The sequence below is a fragment of the Eucalyptus grandis genome, chromosome 2, assembly GCF_016545825.1.
Source record: "Eucalyptus grandis isolate ANBG69807.140 chromosome 2, ASM1654582v1, whole genome shotgun sequence".
In the NCBI taxonomy this organism is placed as follows: Eukaryota; Viridiplantae; Streptophyta; class Magnoliopsida; order Myrtales; family Myrtaceae; genus Eucalyptus; species Eucalyptus grandis.
In genome coordinates this window covers 32005534-32026832 of record NC_052613.1, presented here as the reverse complement: position 1 = coordinate 32026832, position 21299 = coordinate 32005534, and the positions used below count along the sequence as shown (strand labels likewise).

At 41.8% G+C, this 21299-nt stretch overlaps 1 protein-coding gene and 1 pseudogene across 1 annotated transcript; one reads left to right on the top strand and one right to left on the bottom strand.

Annotated features, from left to right (window-relative positions):
* Nucleotides 1–11395: 11395 nt before the first annotated feature.
* LOC104435164 lies at nt 11396–18526 on the top strand (annotated as a pseudogene).
* A 1946-nt stretch (nt 18527–20472) lies between these two features.
* On the bottom strand, nt 20473–20867 carry LOC104441660. Its single transcript, XM_010054833.3, has one exon. The coding sequence runs from the start codon at nt 20865–20867 to the stop codon at nt 20499–20501; it is 369 nt and encodes a 122-aa protein (XP_010053135.2). The 3' UTR covers nt 20473–20498.
* Nucleotides 20868–21299: the final 432 nt, after the last annotated feature.

The following is a 21299-nucleotide window of genomic DNA, read 5'->3' as shown; positions in this document are numbered from 1 at the left end:
CGGACATGATGGCAAGGAAATTATTGTGTAAGCCCTTTTGATTATGCTTTGTCTTTGTAGGAACCATAGCCTAGAAGAAGAAACGCTAGTCGCTTTTCCAAGCATTATGTAAGAGAGAAAGGGGAATCTTATGGCGAGCTCATGTGAAGAGTTGCTTATCAATCAAAACCTGACCTTTTTAGATGGGAAGGGACTGAAGATAACATCTCAATTTCCAGGACCCACACCATCCATAGTCGTTGCATTTATTTTATCAATCAAAACTCATTTGTCGCTCGCAATTATTGATCTGGACAAGTTGGACGGACCCAAGAAAATAAAGAAAGAATTGACTCATGTGTATCATCCTTTGTGGGGCAAGAGAAAAGGCAAAGATCTTTTTTCGTGGGGTCAAAGAAAATTTTATTGAAATTGCGAACATGGTCAAAAGAGTCCCAAGCCAGGGGAATCTAAACAATGGAGAGAACAATTGGCTTATGGAGGAATAGAAAGGCAATTTTGTGGAAGAGAGCCAATCCGTCGAGTCTTCGCAACTTAATTTACAAAGCCCGCATCAGTAAGAACAAAAAGTGAAATAATCTGTATCTATATAACAAAATGGAAAGGGAGATCTATTTTAAAGGAAATAATCTATCAAAAAGTGTCAAAAATCCATAATTCCATAGACAAGTTAGTAGAATTTGGGGGGGGTGATTTCCATGTGGATCGAGGCAAAATTTAAACCTTAGGAACCAACACATCACTAGCCCCCCTCTCTCAACGGTGCATGAGAGTCAAATTTGCAATTTGTCAATATATTTGAGATGTTACTAACGAGAATATGAAATTTACAGTTCCCATGAGTGGTGCAAACGGTCAAGATATCAAAGAATTTCCAATTTAACAATTGGAAGTCACACGTGTAAATCTCATAAGATACGTAATAAATTATTTTGGGTTATGGTCACCTGCACATGCAAATTGAAATCTTTAAATCATGAATTAAGAAATTTTAATTACTAATGCTTTCATGCTAACGTGAATGTAGGCAAGAATGTAAAAACCTCATGCTCTTGTGATAGCTCTTCGTGTCTCCTTTGCAAAATTCAAGAAAGAAATCAGCCAAGAACAAGTTGACGGAAGCCGCCTCCACGGATTATTACCAAAAAAATGAGGTGGCATAAGAGATGCACCCGATGTTCTCTTAGCTGTTCCATCTCTACGGCAAGAAACGTCATGGGTCATCACGGCTCTTAAAGGTGCAAATGGCAAAGTTTCTATTCCGGGGAATTATTTCTTTTCAGAAATAGTTTTTTTTTTCTATTTCCACTTCCGGGAACAATTTCTGAGTAAAATAAGGTGTTTGGTAATTATACAAAATTTTTATTTTTGGAATAGAAAAAGAATAGAAATGCGTTTGGTAAGAATTTACAAATTTTCGTATTTTTTTTTTTTTTTCTTCTTAGTCACGGACCACCAACCATCGCCCGCCGCCGCACGACCGCCGCACAAACGCTGCACGACCGCCGACCGTCATCGTCACTGTAGGATTGACGCCTGCAGCCCACCGGCCACAGGAGGGGGCAGCAGCCGTTGGGCTGTGGGCGGCGGTCCTACGGCGGCAGTCGTGTGGCAATCGTGTGGCAGTTGGCGACGGCAGGCTACCGACGGACGGTGGCTCTGATCGAGAATTCCAACTCAATGAGTTAAAGCATGGAAAAGCACGTATACTTTTTTAAAGGACAGTGGGGGATAGAGTTTATGACTCTGAATTTAAGATCCTCGTAGATAGAGTGGTCGAGAATTGTGGAGGCTTGCCTCTTTTGATTCTCTCAGTGGCTAAAAGGTTGAAGCATGGAGATTTGCCTAAATGGAGGGATGCTTCAACTTATAAAGAAGGGTCCGATGTAAAATCAATAGTGGACCTTAGTTACAATGACCTAAAAGATGAGAGGATCAAAGCGCCGTTCTTGGTTCATCCTCTAGTCTCTCGGGGACTTGGCATAAGGGATGCCCTTATCTACTACATGGGCTTGGTTTTATATAAAAAAATTAGCAAGACTATCGAAGACACTACTAGATAGGTTGATTATGGATTGATGTTGCCTCCTTAACTCTTCTTTGTTGCTAGGCAGTGATGGCTGAGTCCAGTTGAGCATGCATGACCTAATTATTGACGTGGCCATCTCTATGCATGACAAATTTATTGACATTGAATGGAACGCCTTGGTCAGGAGAAAGGATTTTGGGTTTAAAGAATGGTCACAATATGATCTTTAAAAATGCACCGTAATGGTCTTCTACTATATTATCATTGATGAATTTCCTGAAAAATTGGACTACCCGAACATGAGGATTATTCTATTATTAGAAGAAAACTTTCTCAAAATGCCCGACCCTTTTTTCGAATCTATGGAGAAGCTCCAAGTCTTGGACTTGACTGGTTTATCTTTTATCTCCCTCCCTTCGTCGATGGAGTTACTTAAAAACCTCAGATCACTATGTCTTGATGAATGCCATTTGGAGAATGTGACTGCTCTTGGAAAGCTGAAAGGATTGTAGTTCCTAAGTTTCTTCAATTCTAGAATTGCTCGGCTGCCCAAAGAAATGAGTGAACTAACAAAATTGAGATTTTTGGACCTAAGATTGTGTTCCATGCTTGAAGTTATTAAAAGCTTGGTTAATTTAGAAGAATTGTCTATGGAAGAGAATTTTGATCAGTGGGAGGCCGAGGATAAAACCCCACGAAACAATACTAGCCTGGCTGAGTTCAAGAACATGGATAAGTTGAGCACTTTATACATTGCCATTCCTCGTTTAGCTAATCTCTCAAGAGACCTACCATTTGGGAAACTAAGGGTGCGCACGACAACGTTTCTATTCTGGCGAACTATTTCCTTTTCAGAAATAGTTATTTATTTATTTATTTCTACTCCAGGAACAATTTCTGAGTAAAATAAGGTATTTGGTAATTATACAAAATTTATATTCTTGGAATAGAAAAAGAATAGAAATGTGTTTGGTAAAAATTTATAAATTTTTATATTTATTTGTTTTTTCTTCTTACTAACGGATCGCCACCCGCCAGCACCCACCGTCGCACGACCGCCACACGACCGTCGACCATCACCGCCGACCGCCGCCGCAGGATTGCTGCCCAAAGCCCACCGACCACGGGAGGGGGCGGTGGCTATCGGCAACGGTCATGCGGCGGTCGTGTGGCGGTTGGCGACAGCATGCTACCGGCGGACGGTGGCTCTGATCTAGAATTCCAACTCAATGAGTTAAAGCATGGAGAAGCACGTATACTTTTTGAAAGGATAATGGGGGACAGAGTTAACGACCCTGAATTTAAGATCCTCATGGATAGAGTTGTCAAGAATTGTGGAGGCTTGCCTCTTTTGATTCCCTCAGTGGCTAAAAGGTTGAAGCGTGGAGATTTGCCTTAATAGAGGGATGCTTCGACCTATAAAGAAGGGTCAAATGTAAAATCAATAATGGAACTTAGTTACAATGACCTAAAAGATGAGAGGATCAAAGCGCTGTTCTTGGTTCATGCTCTAGTCTCTCGGGGACTTGGCATAAGTGATGCCCTTATCTACTGCATGGGCTGGCTTTATATAAAAAAATTCAGCAAGGCCATCAAAGACACTAGAGATAGGTTGATTATGGATTGACGTCACCTCCTTGACTCTTCTTTGTTGCTAGGTAGTGATGGCCGGGCCCAGTTGACCATGCATGACCTAATTATTGACGTGGCCATCTTTATGCATGACAAATTTACTGACATGGAATGGAACGCCTTGGTCGAGAGAAAGGATTTTGGATTTAAAGAATGGTCACAGTATGATTTCAAAAAATGCACCGCAATGGCCTTCTACTATGTTAACATTGATGAATTTCCTGAAAAATTGAACTGCCCGAACATGAGGATTCTTTTGTTATTAGAAGAAAACTTTCTCAAAATGCCTGACCCATTTTTCGAATCTATGAAGAAGCTCCAAGTATTGGACTTGATTGGCTTATCATTTATATGCCTCTCCTTGTCAATGGAGTTACTTAAAATCCTCAGATCACTATGTCTTGATGGATGCCATTTGGAGAATGTGACTGCTCTTGGAAAGCTGAAAGGATTGTAGTTTCTAAGTTTCTTCAATTCTAGAATTGCTCGGCTGCCTAAAAAAATGGGTGAACTAACAAAATTGAGATTTTTGGACCTGAGATTGTGTTTCATGCTTGAAGTTATTAAAAGCTTGGTTAATTTAGAAGAATTGTTTATGGAAGAGAATTTTGATCAGTGGGAGGCCAAGGATAAAACTCCGCGAAACAACGCTAGCCTGGCTGAGTTCAAGAACATGAATAAGTTGAGCACTTTATACATTGCTATTCCTCGTTCAGCCAATCTCTCAAGAGACTTACCACTTGAGAAACTAAGGGTGTGCATGGCAACGTTTCTATTCCGGGAAACAATTTCTTTTCAGAAATAGTTTTTTTTTTTTAATTTCTACTCCGGAAACAATTTCTGAGTAAAATAAGGTGCTTAGTAATTATACAAAATTTATATTCTTGGAATAGAAAAAGAATAGAAATGCATTTGGTAAAAACTATAAATTTGTATATTTATTTATTTTTTCTCCTTACTGACAGACCGTTGACCACTGCCCGCTGCCACACGACCGCCGCACGACCATCGCACGACCGTCAATCGCCACTGCCGAACGCCGCTGTAGGATTGCTGCTCGCCGACCATCGACTAGTGGGCTGTGTGTGGCGGTCGGCAGCGTCGGTTGGCGATCGTGCGGTGGCAAGCAACGTTTGTGCAGTGGATGTGTGGCGGAAAGCGGCAATTGTGCGGCGGTCGTGTGGCGATTGGCGACGGCAAGCTGCTGGCGGACGGTGGCTCTGATCCAAGATTCCAACTCAGTGAGTTAAAGCATGGAGAAGCACAAATACTTTTTTAAAGGATAGCGGGGGGACAGAGTTAACAACCTTGAATTTAAGATCCTCTTGGAAAGAGTGGTCGAGAATTGTGGAGGCTTGTCTCTTTTGATTCTCTCAGTGGCTAAAAGGTCAAAGCTGGAGATTTGCCTGAATGGAGGGATGCTTCAACCTATAAGGAAGGATTTGATGTAAAATCAATAGTGGACCTTAGTTACAATAACCTAAAAGATGTGAGGATCAAAGCACTGTTCTTGGTTCATGCTCTAGTCTCTCGGGGACTTGGCATAAGGGATGCCCTTATCTACTGTATGGGCTTGGGTTTATATAAAAAATTCAGCAAGACCATCGAAGACACAAGAGATAGGTTGATTATGGATTGACGTCGCCTCCTTGACTCTTCTTTGTTGTTAGGCAGTGATGGCCGAGCCCAGTTCAGCATGCATGACCTAATTATTGACGTGGCCATCTCTATGCATGACAAATTTATTGACACGGAACGGAACGCCTTGGTCGGGAGAAAGGATTTTGGGTTTAAAGAATGGTCACAGTATGATCTCAGAAAATGCACCACAATGGCCTTCTACTATGTTGACATTGATGAATTTCCTGAAAAATTGGACTGTCCGAACATGAGGATACTTTTGTCATTAGAAGAAAACTTTCTCAAAATGCCTGACTCATTTTTCGAATCTATGGAGAAGCTCCAAGTCTTGGACTTGACTGGCTTATCTTTTACCTCCCTCCTTTTGTCGATGAAGTTACTTAAAAACCTCACAACTATGTCTTGATGGATGCCATCTAGAGAATGTGACTGCTCGTGGAAAGCTGAAAGGATTGCAATTCCTAAGTTTCTTCAATTCTAGAATTGCTCGGCTGCCCAATGAAATTGGTGAACTAACAGAATTGAGATTTTTGGACCTGAGATTGTGTTCCATGCTTGAAGTTATTGAAAGCTTGGTTAATTCAGAATAATTGTTTATGGAAGAGAGTTTTGATCAATGGGAGGCTGAGGATAAAACCCCTCGAAACAACGCTAGCCTAGCTGAGTTCAAGTGCATGAATAAGTTGACCACTTTATACATTTTCATTCCTCGTTCAGCCAATCTCTCAAGAAACCTACCATTTGCAAAACTAAGGGTGCGCATGGCAACGTTTCTATTCCAAGGAACTATTTTTTTTTTTTCAGAAATAGTTTTTTTTTTCAATTTCTACTCCAAGAACAATTTATGAGTAAAATAAGGTATTTGGTAATTATACAAAATTTCTATTCTTCGAATAGAAAAAAAAAATAGAAATGCATTTAGTAAAAATTTATAAATTTTTCTATTTGTTTGTTCTTTCTTCTTACCCATAGACTGTCGACCGCCGCCGTATGACCACCGCACGAACGCCGCACGACTGTCGCACGACCGTCACACGACCGGTGCACAACCGTCGACTATCACCACCGATCGCCGCCGCAGGATTGCTGCTTGCAACCCACTGACTACGGTTGGGGGCGGCGGCTAATGGGCTATGTGTGGCGGTCTTGCGGCGACCACGATAGCGACGGTCGGTGGTCGTGTAGCAGCAGGCGGCGGTCGTGTGGCAACTGGAGACAACAGGCTGCCGGTGGAAGGTGGCTCTGATCCATAATTTCGACTTAGTGAGTTAAAGCATGGAGAAGAACATATACTTTTTTAAAAGATAGTGGGGGATAGAGTTATCGACCCTGAATTTAAAATCCTCATGGATAGAGTGGTCGAGAATTGTGGAGGCTTGCCTCTTATGATTCTCTTAGTGGCTAAAAGGTTGAAGTGTGGAGATTTGCCTGAATGGAGGATGCTTCGACCTATAAAGAAGGGTCTGATGTAAAATCAAAAGTGAAATGACCAAAAATATAAGAGGATCAAAGCGCTGTTCTTGGTTCATGTTCTAGTCTCTCGGGGACTTGGCATAAAGGATGCCCTTATCTACTACATGGGCTTGGGTTTATATAAAAAATTCACAAGATCATCGAAGACACTAGAAAGAGGTTGATTATGGATTGATGTCGCCTCCTTGACTCTTCTTTGTTGCTAGGCAATGATGGCCGGGCCCAGTTGAGCATGCATGACCTAATTATTGACATGCTCATCTCTATGCATGACAAATTTATTGACACGGAATGGAACGCCTTGGTCGGGAGAAAGGATTTTGGGTTTAAAGAATGGTCACAATATGATCTCAAAAAATGCACCGCAATGGCCTTATACTATGTTTTTTTTTTTTTTTTACTATGTTGACATTAATGAATTTCCTAAAAAATTGGGCCGCCCCGAACATGAGAATACTTCTGTCATTAGAAAAAAACTTTCTCAAAATGCCCGACTCATTTTTCGAATCTATGGAGAAGCTCCAAGTTTTGGACTTGACTGGCTTATCTTTTATCTCCCTCCCTTCGTTGATGGAGTTACTTAAAAACCTCACATCACTATGTCTTGATGGATGCCATCTAGAGAATGTGACTGCTCTTGTAAAGTTGAAAGGATTGCAATTCCTAAGTTTCTTCAATTCTAGAATTGCTCGACTGCCTAAAGAAATTGGTGAACTAACAGAATTGAGATTTTTGGACTTAAGATTGTGTTTCATGCTTGAAGTTATTGAATGCTTGGTTAATTTAGAAGAATTGTCTATGGAAGAGAGTTTTGATCAGTGGGAGGCGAGGATAAAACCCCGTGAAACAACGCTAGCCTGGCTGACTTCAAGTACATGAATAAGTTGACCACTTTATACATTGTTATTCCTCGTTCAGCCAATCTCTCAAGAAACCTACCATTTGCGAAACTAAGGGTGCGCATGGTAAAGTTTCTATTCCCGGGAACTATTTTTTTTTTAAGAAATAGTTTTTTTTTTCTATTTCTACTCCAAGAGCAATTTCTGAGTAAAATAAGGTATTTGGTAATTATACAAAATTTCTATTCTTGGAATAGAAAAAGAATAGAAATGCATTTAGAAAAAATTTATAAATTATTATATTTGTTTGTTCTTTCTTCTTACTCACAGACCGTCGACCGTCGACCGCCGCCGTACGATCGCCGCACCAATGTCGCACAACCATCGCACGACCGGCACACGACCGTCGACAGTCACCATCGATCACCGCCACACGATTGCCGCTTGCAGCCTAGTGACTACGGTTGGGGACGACGGCTAATGGTCTGTGTGCGTTGGACTTGCGGCGGCCGTCGGCAGCGACGGTCGGCGGTTGTGCCGTGACAAATGGCGGTCGTGTGGCAGCTGGCGACAACAAGCTGCCGGCGGATGGTGGCTCTGATCCATAATTCCAACTCAGTGAGTTAAAGCATGGAGAAGCACGTATACTTTTTTAAAGGACAGTGGGGGACAGAGTTATCGACCCTGAAATTAAGATCCTCGTGGATAGAGTGGTCGAGAATTGTGGAGGCTTGCCTCTTATGATTCTCTCAATGGCTAAAAGGTTGAAGTGTGGAGATTTGCTAGAAGGGAGCGATGCTTCGACCTATAAAGAGGGGTCCGATGTAAAATCAATAGTGGAATAACCTAAAAGATGAGAGGATCAAAGCGCTGTTCTTGGTTCATGCTCTAGTCTCTCGAGGACTTGGCATAAGTGATGCCCTTATCTACTGCATGGGCTTGGGTTTATATAAAAAATTCAGCAAGACCATCGAAGACACTAGAAAGAGGTTGATTAAGGATTGACGTTGCCTCCTTGACTCTTCTTTGTTGCCAGGCAATGATGGCCAAGCCCAGTTGAGCATGCATGACCTAATTATTGACGTGGCCATCTCTATGCATGACAAATTTATTGAAATGAAATGGAACGCCTTGGTCGAGAGAAAGGATTTTGGGGTTAAAAAATGGTCACAGTATGATCTCAGAAAATGCACCGCAATGGCCTTAACCTATGTTTTTTTTTTTTACTATGTTGACATTAATGAATTTCCTAAAAAATTGGACTGCCCAAACATGAGAATACTTCTGTCATTAGAAGAAAACTTTCTCAAAATGCCCGACTCATTTTTCGAATCTATGGAGAAGCTCTAAGTCTTGGACTTGATTGGCTTATCTTTTATCTCCCTCCTTTCGTCGATGGAGTTACTTAAAAACCTCACATCACTATGTCTTGATGGATGCCATCTAGAGAATGTGACTGCTCTTGGAAAGTTGAAAGGATTGCAATTCCTAAGTTTCTTCAATTCTAGAATTGCTCGGCTGCCCAAAGAAATTGGTGAACTAACTGAATTGAGATTTTTGGACTTGAGATTGTGTTCCATGCTTGAAGTTATTGAAAGCTTGGTTAATTTAGTAGAGTTGTCTATAGAAGAGAGTTTTGATTAGTGGGAGGCCGATGATAAAACCCCACGAAACAACGCTAGCCTAGCTGAGTACAAGAACATGAATAAGTTGAGCACTTTATATATTGTCAATCCTCGTTCAGCCAATCTCCCAAGAAACCTACCATTTGCGAAACTAAGGGTGCGTATGGCAACATTTCTATTCCCAAGAACTATTTTTTTTTTTTTTCAGAAATAGTTTTTTTTTCTATTTCTACTCCAAGAACAATTTCTGAGTAAAATAAGGTATTTGGTAATTATACAAAATTTCTATTCTTAGAATAGAAAAAGAATAGAAATGCGTTTAATAAAAATTTATAAATTTTTATATTTATTCGTTTGTTCTTTCTTCTTACTCATAGAACGTCGACTGCCAACCGTTGCCGTACGACCGCTGCACGAACGCTGCACGACTAGCTCACGAAAGCCGCGCGACCATCGCACGACCGGCACACGACCCTCGACCTTCACCACCGATCACCGCCGCAGGATTGCCGCTTGTAACCCACTAACTGCGATTGGCTGCAGCGGCTAATGGGCTGTGTGCGGCGGTCTTATGGCACCGTTGGCAATGATAATCGGCGGTCATGCAGCAGGCAGGCGGCGGTCGTGTGGTGGTTGGCGACAACAGGCTGCCGGCGAATGGTGGCTCTAATCCATAATTCCAACTCAGTGAGTTAAAGCATGGAGAAGCACGTATACATTTTTAAAGAATAATGGGGGACAGAGTTATTGACCCTGAAATTAAGATCCTCGTGGATAGAGTGGTCGAGAATTGTGGAGGCTTGCCTCTTATGATTCTCTCAGTGGCTAAAAGGTTGAGGTGTGGAGATTTGCCTGAATGGAGCAATGCTTCGACCTATAAAGAAGGGTCCGATGTAAAATCAATAGTGGAATGACCTAAAAGATGAGAGGATCAAAGCGCTGTTCATGGTTCATGCTCTAGTCTCTCGGGGACTTGGCATAAGGGATGCTCTTATCTACTACATGGGCTTGGGTTTATATGAAAAATTCAGCAAGACCATCGAAGACACTAGAAAGAGGTTGATTAAGGATTGACGTTGCCTCCTTAACTCTTCTTTGTTGCCAGGCAATGATGGCCGGGCCCAGTTGAGCATGCATGACCTAATTATTGACCTGGCCATCTCTATGCATGACAAATTTATTGAAACGGAATGGAACACCTTGGTCGGCAGAAAGGATTTCGAGGTTAAAAAATGGTCACAGTATGATCTCAGAAAATGCACCTCAATGGCCTTAACCTCTGTTCCTTTATTTACTATGTTGACATTAATGAATTTTCTAAAAAATTGGACCGCCCGAACATGAGAATACTTCTGTCATTAGAAGAAAACTTTCTCAAAATGCTCGACTCATTTTTCGAATCTATGGAGAAGCTCCAAGTCTAGGACTTGACTAGCTTATCTTTTGTCTCCCTCCTTTCGTCGATGGAGTTACTTAAAAACCTCACATCACTATGTCTTGATGGATGCCATCTAGAGAATGTGACTGCTCTTGGAAAGTTGAAAGGATTGCAATTCCTAAGTTTCTTCAATTCTAGAATTGCTCGGCTGCCCAAAGAAATTGGTGAACTAACAGAATTGAGATTTTTGGACTTGAGATTGTGTTCCATGCTTGAAGTTATTTTTTAGCTTGGTTAATTTAGAAGAATTGTCTATGGAAGAGAGTTTTGATCAGTAGGAGGCCGAGGATAAAACCCCGCGAAACAACGCTAGCCTGGCTGAGTTCAAGAACATGAATAAGTTGAGCACTTTATACATTGTCAATCCTCATTTAGTCAATCTCCCAAAAAACCTACCATTTGCGAAACTAAGGGTGTGTATAGCAACGTTTCTTTTCCCGGGAACTATTTTTTTTTCAGAAATAGTTTTTTTTCTATTTGTACTCCAAGAACAATTTCTGAGTAAAATAAGGTATTTGGTAATTATACAAAATTTCTATTCTTAGAATAGAAAAAGAATAGAAATGCGTTTAGAAAAAATTTATAAATTTTTGTATTTATTCGTTTGTTCTTTCTTCTTACTTATAGAACGTTGACTGCAAACCGTCGCCGCACGAACGCCGCACGACCACTGCACGAATGCCGCACGACCATCGCACAACCATCGCATGACCGGCGCATGACCGTCGACCTTCACCACCGATCACCGCCGCAGGATTGCCGCTTGCAACCCACTAACTGCGATTGGGTGCGGCGGCTAATGGGCTATGTGCGACGGTCTTACGGCGGGCCGTCGGCAATGGTGGTCGGCGGTCGCGGCAAGGCGGCGATCGTGTGGCGGTTGGCAACAACAGGCTGCCGGCGAAAGGTGGCTCTGATCCATAATTCCAACTCGGTGAGTTAAAGCATGGAGAAGCACATATACATTTTTAAAGAACAGTGGGGGACAGAGTTATCGACCTTGAAATTAAGATCCTCATGGATAGAGTGGTCGAGAATTGTGGAGGCCTGCCTCTTATGATTCTCTTAGTGGCTAAAAGGTCGAAGTGTGGAGATTTGCCTAAAGGGAGCGATGCTTCGACCTATAAAGAATGGTCCGATGTAAAATTAATAGTCGAATGACCTAAAAGATGAGAGGATCAAAGCGCTGTTCTTGGTTCATGCTCTAGTCTCTCGGGGACTTGGCATAAGGGATGCCCTTACCTACTGCATGGGCTTGGGTTTATATAAAAAAATTCAGCAAGACCATCGAAGACACTAGAAAGAGGTTGATTAAGGATTGACGTTGCCTCCTTGACTCTTCTTTGTTGCCAGGCAATGATGGTCGGGCCCAGTTGAGCATGCATGACCTAATTATTGACGTGGCCATCTCTATGCATGACAAATTTATTGAAACGGAATGGAACGCCTTGGTCGGGAGAAAGGATTTTGGGGTTAAAAAATGGTCACAATATGATCTCAGAAAAATGCACCGCAATGGCCTTATGCTATGTTTTTTTTTTTTTTTTTTACTATGTTGACATTAATGAATTTCCTAAAAAATTGGACTGTCCGAACATGTGGATACTTTTGTCATTAGAAGAAAACTTTCTCAAAATGCCCGACTCATTTTTCGAATCTATGGAGAAGCTCCAAGTCTTGGACTTGACTGGCTTATCTTTTATCTCCCTCCATTCATCGATGGAGTTACTTAAAAACCTCACATCACTATGTCTTGATGGATGCCATCTAGAGAATGTGACTGCTCTTGGAAAGTTGAAAGGATTGCAATTCCTAAGTTTCTTCAATTCTAGAATTGCTCGGCTGCCCAAAGAAATTGGTGAACTAACAGAATTGAGATTTTTGGACTTGAGATTGTGTTCCATGCTTGAAGTTATTGAAAGCTTGGTTAATATAGAAGAATTGTCTATGGAAGAGAGTTTTGATCATTAAGAGGCCGAGGATAAAACCCCGCGAAACAATGCTAGCCTGGCTGAGTTCAAGAACATGAATAAGTTGAGCACTTTGTACATTGTCAATCCTCGTTTAGCCAATCTCCCAAAAAACCTACCATTTGCGAAACTAAGGGTGGGTATGGCAACGATTCTATTCCCGGGAACTTTTTTTTTTTTTTTTAGTTTTTTTTTTTTCTATTTCTACTCCAAGAACAATTTCTGAGTAAAATAATGTATTTGGTAATTATACAACATTTCTATTCTTAGAATAGAAAAAAATAGAAATGCGTTTAGTAAAAATTTATAATTTTTTCTATTTATTTGTTTGTTCTTTCTTCTTACTCATAGAACGTCGACTACAAATCATCGCCGCACGACCGCCGCACGAACGCCGCACAACCGTTGCACGCCCATCGCACAACCGGCGCACGACCGTCGACCTTCACCACCGATCACCGCCGCAGGATTGCCGCTTGCAACCCACTAACTGCGATTGGGTGCGGCGGCTAATGGGCTATGTGCGGCGGTCTTACGGCGGCCGTCGACAATGACAGGCGGCGGTCGTGCAGCGGCAGGCGGCGGTCGTGTGGCGGTTGGCGACAACAGGCTGCCGGTCCAAGGTGGCTCTGATCCATAATTCCAACTCGGTGAGTTAAAGCATGGAGAAGCACGTATACATTTTTAAAGAATGGTGGGGGACAGAGTTATCGACCCTGAAATTAAGATCCTCGTGGATAGAGTGGTCGAGAATTGTGGAGGCCTGCCTCTTATGATTCTCTCAGTGGCTAAAAGGTTGAAGTGTGGAGATTTGCCTGAAGGGAGCGATGCTTCGACCTATAAAGAAGGGTCCGATGTAAAATCAATAGTGGAATGACCTAAAAGATGAGAGGATCAAAGCGCTGTTCTTGGTTCATGCTCTAGTCTCTCGGGGACTTGGCATAAGGGATGCTCTTATCTACTGCATGGGCTTGGGTTTATATAAAAAAATTCAACAAGACCATCGAAGACACTAGAAAGAGGTTGATTAATGATTGACGTTGCCTCCATGACTCTTCTTTGTTGCCAGGCAATGATGGCCGGGCCTAGTTGAGCATGCATGACCTAATTATTGACGTGGCCATCTCTATGCATGACAAATTTATTGAAACGGAATGGTACGCCTTGGTCGGGAGAAAGGATTTTGGGGTTAAAAAATAGTCACAGTATAATCTCAGAAAAATGCACCGCAATGGCCTTATACTATGTTCTTTTTTTTTTTTTTTTTTTTTACTATGTTGACATTAATGAATTTCCTAAAAAATTGGACTGCCCGAACATGAGAATACTTCTGTCATTAGAAGAAAACTTTCTCAAAATGCCCGACTCATTTTTCGAATCTATGGAGAAGCTCCAAGTCTTGGACTTGACTGGCTTATCTTTTATCTCCCTCCTTTCGTCGATGGAGTTACTTAGAAACCTCACATCACTATGTCTTGATGGATGCCATCTAGAGAATGTGACTGCTCTTGGAAAGTTGAAAGGATTGCAATTCCTAAGTTTCTTCAATTCTAGAATTGCTCGGCTGCCCAATGAAATTGGTGAACTAACAGAATTGAGATTTTTGGACTTGAGATTGTGTTCCATGCTTGAAGTTATTAAAAGCTTGGTTAATATAGAAGAATTGTGTATGGAAGAGAGTTTTAATCCGTAAGAGGCCGAGGATAAAACCCCGCGAAACAACGCTAGCCTGGCTGAGTTCAAGAACATGAATAAGTTGAGCACTTTATACATTGTCAATCCTCGTTCAGCCAATCTCCCAAGAAACCTACCATTTGCGAAACTAAGGGTGCATATTGCAACGTTTCTATTCCTGGGAACTATTTTTTTTTTTGAAATAGTTTTCTTTTTCTATTTCTACTCCAAGAACATTTTCTGAGTAAAATAAGGTATTTGGTAATTATACAAAATTTCTATTCTTAGAATAGAAAAAGAATAGAAATGCGTTTAGTAAAAATTTATAAATTTTTATATTTATTCATTTGTTCTTTCTTCTTACTCATAGAACGTCGACTGCCGATTGCCGCATGAACGCCGCACGATCGCTGCATGAACACCGCACGACCATCGCACGACCGACACACGACCGTCGACCTTCACCACCGATCACCGCCGCAGGATTGCCGCTTGCAACCCACTAACTGCGATTGGGTGTGGCGGCTAATGGGCTGTGTGAGGCAGTCTTACGGCGACCGACGGCAACGACAGTCGACGGTTGTGCAGCGGTAGGCGGCGGTCGTGTGGCGGTTGGCGACAACAGGCTGTCGGCAAAAGGTGGCTCTGATCCATAATTCCAACTCAATGAGTTAAAGCATGGAGAAGCACGTATACATTTTTAAAGAACAGTGGGGGACAGAGTTATCGACCCTAAAATTAAGATCCTCGTGGATAGAGTGGTCGAGAATTGTGGAGGCTTGCCTCTTATGATTCTCTCAGTGGCTAAAAGGTTGAAGTGTGGAGATTTGCCTAAATGGAGGGATGCTTCGACCTATAAAGAAGGGTCCGATGTAAAATCAATAGAATGACCTAAAAGACGAGAGGATCAAAGCGCTGTTCTTGGTTCATGCTCTAGTCTCTTGGGGACTTGGCATAAGGGATGCCCTTATCTACTGCATGGGCTTGGGTTTATATAAAAAAATTCACAAGACCATCGGAGACACTCGAAAGAGGTTGCTTAAGGATTGACGTTGCCTCCTTGACTCTTCTTTGTTGCCAGGCAGTGATGGCCGGGCCCAGTTGAGCATGCATGACCTAATTATTTACGTGGCCATCTCTATGCATGACAAATTTATTGACGTGGAATGGAATGCCTTGGTCGGGAGAAAGGATTTTGGGTTTAAAAAATGGTCACAATATGATCTCAAAAAATGCACCGCAATGGCCTTATACTACTTTTTTTTTTTTTTTTTTTACTATGTTGACATTAATGAATTTCCTAAAAATTGGACTGCCCGAACATGTGAATACTTTTGTCATTAGAAGAAAACTTTCTCAAAATGCCCGACTCATTTTTCGAATCTATGGAGAAGCTCCAAGTCTAGGACTTGACTGACTTATCTTTTATCTTGATGGATGCCATCTAGAGAATGTGACTGCTCTTGGAAAGTTGAAAGGATTGCAATTCCTAAGTTTCTTCAATTCTAGAATTGCTCGGCTGCCCAAAGAAATTGGTGAACTAACAGAATTGAGATTTTTGGACTTGAGATTGTGTTCCATGCTTGAAGTTATTGAAAGCTTGGTTAATTTAGAAGAATTGTTTATGGAAGAGAGTTTTGATCAGTGGGAGGTTGAGGATAAAACCCCGCGAAACAACGCTAGCCTGGCTGAGTTCAAGAACATGAATAAGTTGAGCACTTTATACATTGTCATTCCTCGTTCAGCCAATCTCTCAAGAGACCTACCATTTGGTAAACTAAGGGTGCGTATGGCAACGTTTCTATTCCGGAGAACTTTTTTTTTTTTTTTTTTTTTTCAAAATTTCTTTTTTTTTTTTTTTTCTATTTCTACTCCAAGAACAATTTCTGAGTAAAATAAGGTGTTTGGTAATCATATAAAATTACTACTCTTGGAATAGAAAAAGAATAGAAAAGGGTTTTGTAAAAATTTATAAATTTTTGTATTTATTTGTTTTTTCTTCTTAGTCATAGACCGCCGCCCACCACCGCATGACCGCCGATTATCAACACCGACTATCGTCGTTGGATTGCCGCCTATAGCCCACCGGCCGCGGGAGGGTGCAATGGCCGATGGGCTATGGGCGATGGTCTTGCGGCAATGGTCGGCAGCGACGGTCGGCGGTCATGCGACGGCAGGCTACGGTCATGTGGCGATCATGTGGCTGTTGGCGACAGGAGGCAGCTGACGAATTGTGGCAATCATTGGTTGGTGGGCTGTGGGCAACGGTCGGTTGGCTACAAGCGATGACAACTGTCGCCGACGGTCGGCTATCAACGATGGCCACGAGCGGCAGGAGGTGACCGACAGTTGGCAGGCAGCCGGCGATGGCCGCAACAAGGAAGAAGCACAAAAGAAAAATAGAAAAGAAAAAATGTACTTATTTTTAGAAATTGTTCCTGGGAACAATGAGTTACTTTTTTTATGTTTCTTGTTTCCATTCCAAATCTATTTCCTGGTTACTTTTCTATTCCGATAAAATGTTAGTTACAAATATTTCAAATATAAATTAAAAAAAATGCAAGCAAATGAACACGAATGTTGTGATGATAAATCACTTGAGCTCGCTAGAATTGTTGCCACACATTGCCCTTAATAAAGAGAGCAATTGCTGAGCTTACCATCATCTTCCTCGTTGGCTTAAAGATAGGAGACCTGAATTCAATAGGAAAACCTTAATTTAATCTGAAAAATGAAGATTAATCACCCAAAAGATGCATGTTCCAATGTCTCTAAAGCAACAATTAAAGCAATTTTTAAAATCTACTATAGTCATCCAATTGGTGAAGTAGAAAGAAAATTCAAAAGGAGCAGATTTGGTACCAATCAAATTAGAAATGTACAACCAAATTTTTGAAATAAGATATCAAGCAAGAGAGTTGCTGATTGAAAAAATAAATAAAGAAAAGATTGTTGACATTTGAATTTTTCTTTCAACAATAAAAAGTTAAAAATATCAACAAAAAAATGAATAAACAAGAAATATAAAACATATATAAAAAAAAATGAATGATAATATAATAATAACAATAAAATTCGGGTAGGCCATTTATGCCTGGCCCGGTTCCTTTAGCATGATTCCTGGCTCACTCAGGCTTAATCCCTGAATTAGCCCAATTTCCCTCTTATCTTTCTTATTTTTAATCCAGCCCAACCCTTTTCTTTGGTTTTCGCCTTTTCTCAGCCCATTTTGTTTCCTCCAAAGCCCGGCCCTTTTCCCTTTCTCCTCCCTGGCGCACGCGCGCGCCTGCGAGCAAGAACGAGACGAGCGGCGAAGGGAGGAACGATCCAACGAGAATGTCCGTGAGACTCACAGGGAGGCGAGGCGAGCGAATCCAGTGCTCTAGAAAGTTGCTAGCCGGCGTATGGGGAGTCGGGCTTAACGGAAAAAGATTCCGTTCGACCGAGAGAAGGAAAAACGGCCGAGGGCTGGGAGGAGTTTCGAGAAGAAAAAAGAGAAAGCAAGGTTCGGCCGGAGAGGAATCGCCGGTTAGAGAGAGTGAAAAGGCCAGTAGAGAGAAAGCAACCTATAGAAAGAGAGAGTTTCAGATTTTCAAGCTTCGTTCTGGTCGATATCTTTGATTCGAGCTCCGCTGCATTTTCCTGAGGCTTCGAGCGAGCCGAGCCATGGCCGAGTTGAGCGACTCAGTGTCCACGTCGACGTCGACGCCGTACCTTTCGAAGGGAAGGAGCGTGTGGTGAAGACGAGCGAAGATTCGGTTTCCGTGTTCGTCTGCGGCGATCGGGAGAAGCCCGCTCTGATGACGCCTCCCCACGTCGCTCTCAATTATACGTCGTGTTTCTAAGTGCCGATGACCTTGCGGACCAGGTCGTCGAAGTGCTCGACTTCTTTGGGCTGAAGGAAGTTCTGTGCTTAGGTGTAACGGCCAGTGTTTACATCCTGACTCTCTTTTGCGCACAAGTATGAAGAGAGGGTTCTTGATCTGACCTTTGTTTCCCCGGTTTGCAAGGCACCTTCATGGACTGAATGGCTTTATAACAAGGTGTTGCTGAACCTCATGAAGGAGTTTCTTCTCAAGCGGTACTTCAGTAAGGAAATTCGCTGCAGCATGCACGGTTCAAAATCCGACCTCGTTCAAACTTGTCGAAAGTCGCTTAAACCAATCGATGCACTGACTTTTTCTCGTTATGGATGTTTTGCATAGTCAATACTTCGAAGAAAACACTTGGATCGATGAAGATCAAGAAGGGACTTTCTACTTCATGGACCATTGTTTTTCCGCGACACTTGATTGCGGTGACCTTCGCTAATGTGGCTTTTATTGGGCTCGCAATCGGACAATTGGGCTCTGTTATATATTCAACGGTGGTCCAACATGATCTATCAACTCAAAGAGTCCACTCCGCGTAGAGTGACAGCTGGTCTAAGATAAGAATACCGTCCGCACGTAGCAGAAGAAAAGCAATATGTAATTAGAGCACGTTCGGAGAGATTCCTAAGCAGATAGGGATAATTACCAAAAAAATCATAAATCTGTTATAATTATGTCAATTAAATCTTTAATTTTTTTGGCTAATTTCATTCTAAACTTTTTGCAATTGTGATCCTTGAAGGGTGATCTATGGCGGTTCTTCGGTCATTAATTTTTTTTTAATTGTGTCAATTAAGTCCATTTAGCTAAATTTGGCCAGCCAGTGGTAACATAGATGCTGACTAGCGAATACTCGGCGTGACAATTTTTTAATAATATTTTTATTTTTTTGAATTTTTGGTTAATTTTTTATCTTCTTCCTCTTTAGCTTCCTTACCCCAATATGGCCAACGAGGCTCCGGCAAGGCTTGTTGCCCACTGAGCAATGGCTGTGAAGCCTTCGCCAATCATTGATAATGGTTGTGAAGCCCTCACCGGCCCTCTCTGGCAGCCTCGCATAGATCTGGGTGAGGCCTGGGGCTGTGGGGAAAGGCCAGTCTCCATGTCTCTCCGATCTCCTAAGGTCTCCAACGCTGGCGATTTTGATTTGGCGTATTTGGAGGAAAGAGGGGATCCTTACATGGGTAGATTTGGATTTGTCTGTTTATTGGGTTTTCGATTTGTGGTTTTGCGACTTGCAGCTCAAGGAGCAACAGTCATCCAATGCCAAGCTCGCTTTCAACCAGACCTTGACCCCCTCGTCGTTGCCCTCCTCCTCGTCCTCCTCGTCCTCCTCGTCCTCGATCCTCAAGCCGTCCATCGAATTGGCTCCATCACCAACAGCCATGGCCTTGCCAGTTGAGGGTAAAGCCACCTTTGCCTGCGGCAAGGCCAAGGCGCACCCTCGCTGGAGCCTCGCCGGCCACAGGAGTAAGGAAGCCAAAGATGAAGAAGAAAAAAAAATTAAAAAGTTAATTAAAAATTTAAAAACAAAGAAAAAATATTATCAAAATATTGCCATATTAGTATTTGCCTAATGGTCGACCCAGCTAGCGTCCATGTCAGCGTTAATTGATCAAATTTGGTTGGATAGAATAAATTAACATAATTGCAAATATTTAGAACTGAAAAAAAAAATTAAAATTAAATTGACACAGTTGTAATGGGTTTAGGACTTTTTTAGTAATTCTCCCTAAGCAAATACTCTGCCCGTTTATACGTTAATTATCGCATGTTGAGTGTTAGGAATTTACTTAGCCATTTTCACCACATGTATACGTGTCTGCATTTGAGGTTGTTGATGTTAATAGAAGTCTACTTGCAAATACAAAAAGATGAAGAGATAGAATTTAAAATCTTGGAAACGAAGAATCATCCCAAAAGTACACCAAAGTTATAAGAAACATTGACACCCGAACCACTATATGCATCTGGATATCATGTACGCGCACAAGTCTAACTGAAGCAGGATATATTTGTTTATCAGTGGAAAGATGATTGCTATAGTTATGGCAAAAGAAGACCATAAGCGTTATCGGTTCTGTAATACCTATAAATCTTGACACAAGAGTCAAGACCAAGAAGCAGTTGGTATAACTTAAATCTCTCTTATTCAGGATACTCAAGCAACAGCAGTGCTTCCAACTGAGAGGGAAGCGAACCATTTTATAACCATGTTGAAATCCATGGTAGAAGTAAAAAAAAACACAAAAAAGGAAAGATAAAACCCTAATTAAGCCGATGCATCTTGGGGAGCATTAACGGTTTACCATCTTTTGATGTCATCTTCCTCAGGGATACTTTCAGGAGCTGTATGATCTACTTCTCGAGCAGGCGCAGGCTCGACACTGATGCGACTAACTGGGATCCGCGTGAGTTCTCGAGCAACATCCCTGAACTCCAGGAGCCCGCTCTGGTTACACTTGGAGAGCAATCGACCTGCTTCTTCCTTCGTCATCTTCACTCTCACCCTCATCTTCACCCTCTTCTCTTGATCATCAGCGAGCTTCGCGCTCAGCTTGTCTCGGGGAACAAGCGGTACCTCAGCTTCCGTGAGCTCACAATCCGATTGCGGCGATGGTGGCTTGTCGAAGCAAGGAAAGAAGGGAAGCCATATAATATGACGAAGAGCCATGAGAATCAAATCGATGAAACGTGTTCAGACGTGTTTTATGTGTTAAGAAAATGAGAGACCACCTATAGGCAAGTGGAGAGAGAGAGAGAGAATACTTATAGAGGATTCTACGTGGACAAACTGAAGACGAAGAAGACCGTTGAATGCGAAATACGAAAACATCGTCCAATAAGTGCGCGTTCAAGGGCGTGTTCTGCGGAGGAAATTCATGCAAGTATATGCCTACGTAAAGTCCAGGTAGGTTGCGACAAAGATTATGTAGTTTTTCAATTGTGATTTTCTTGTACCATTTTACAAGTATAGCTCATTGCAAAAGCCATTCACAACACACACACACGACCTATATTTCAACTCTATTATAGTTGATGCTTTTCTTTCTCATGATTTAGATCTCACTAAAAATTTAAAGTTATTATAATATCACTATGGGCT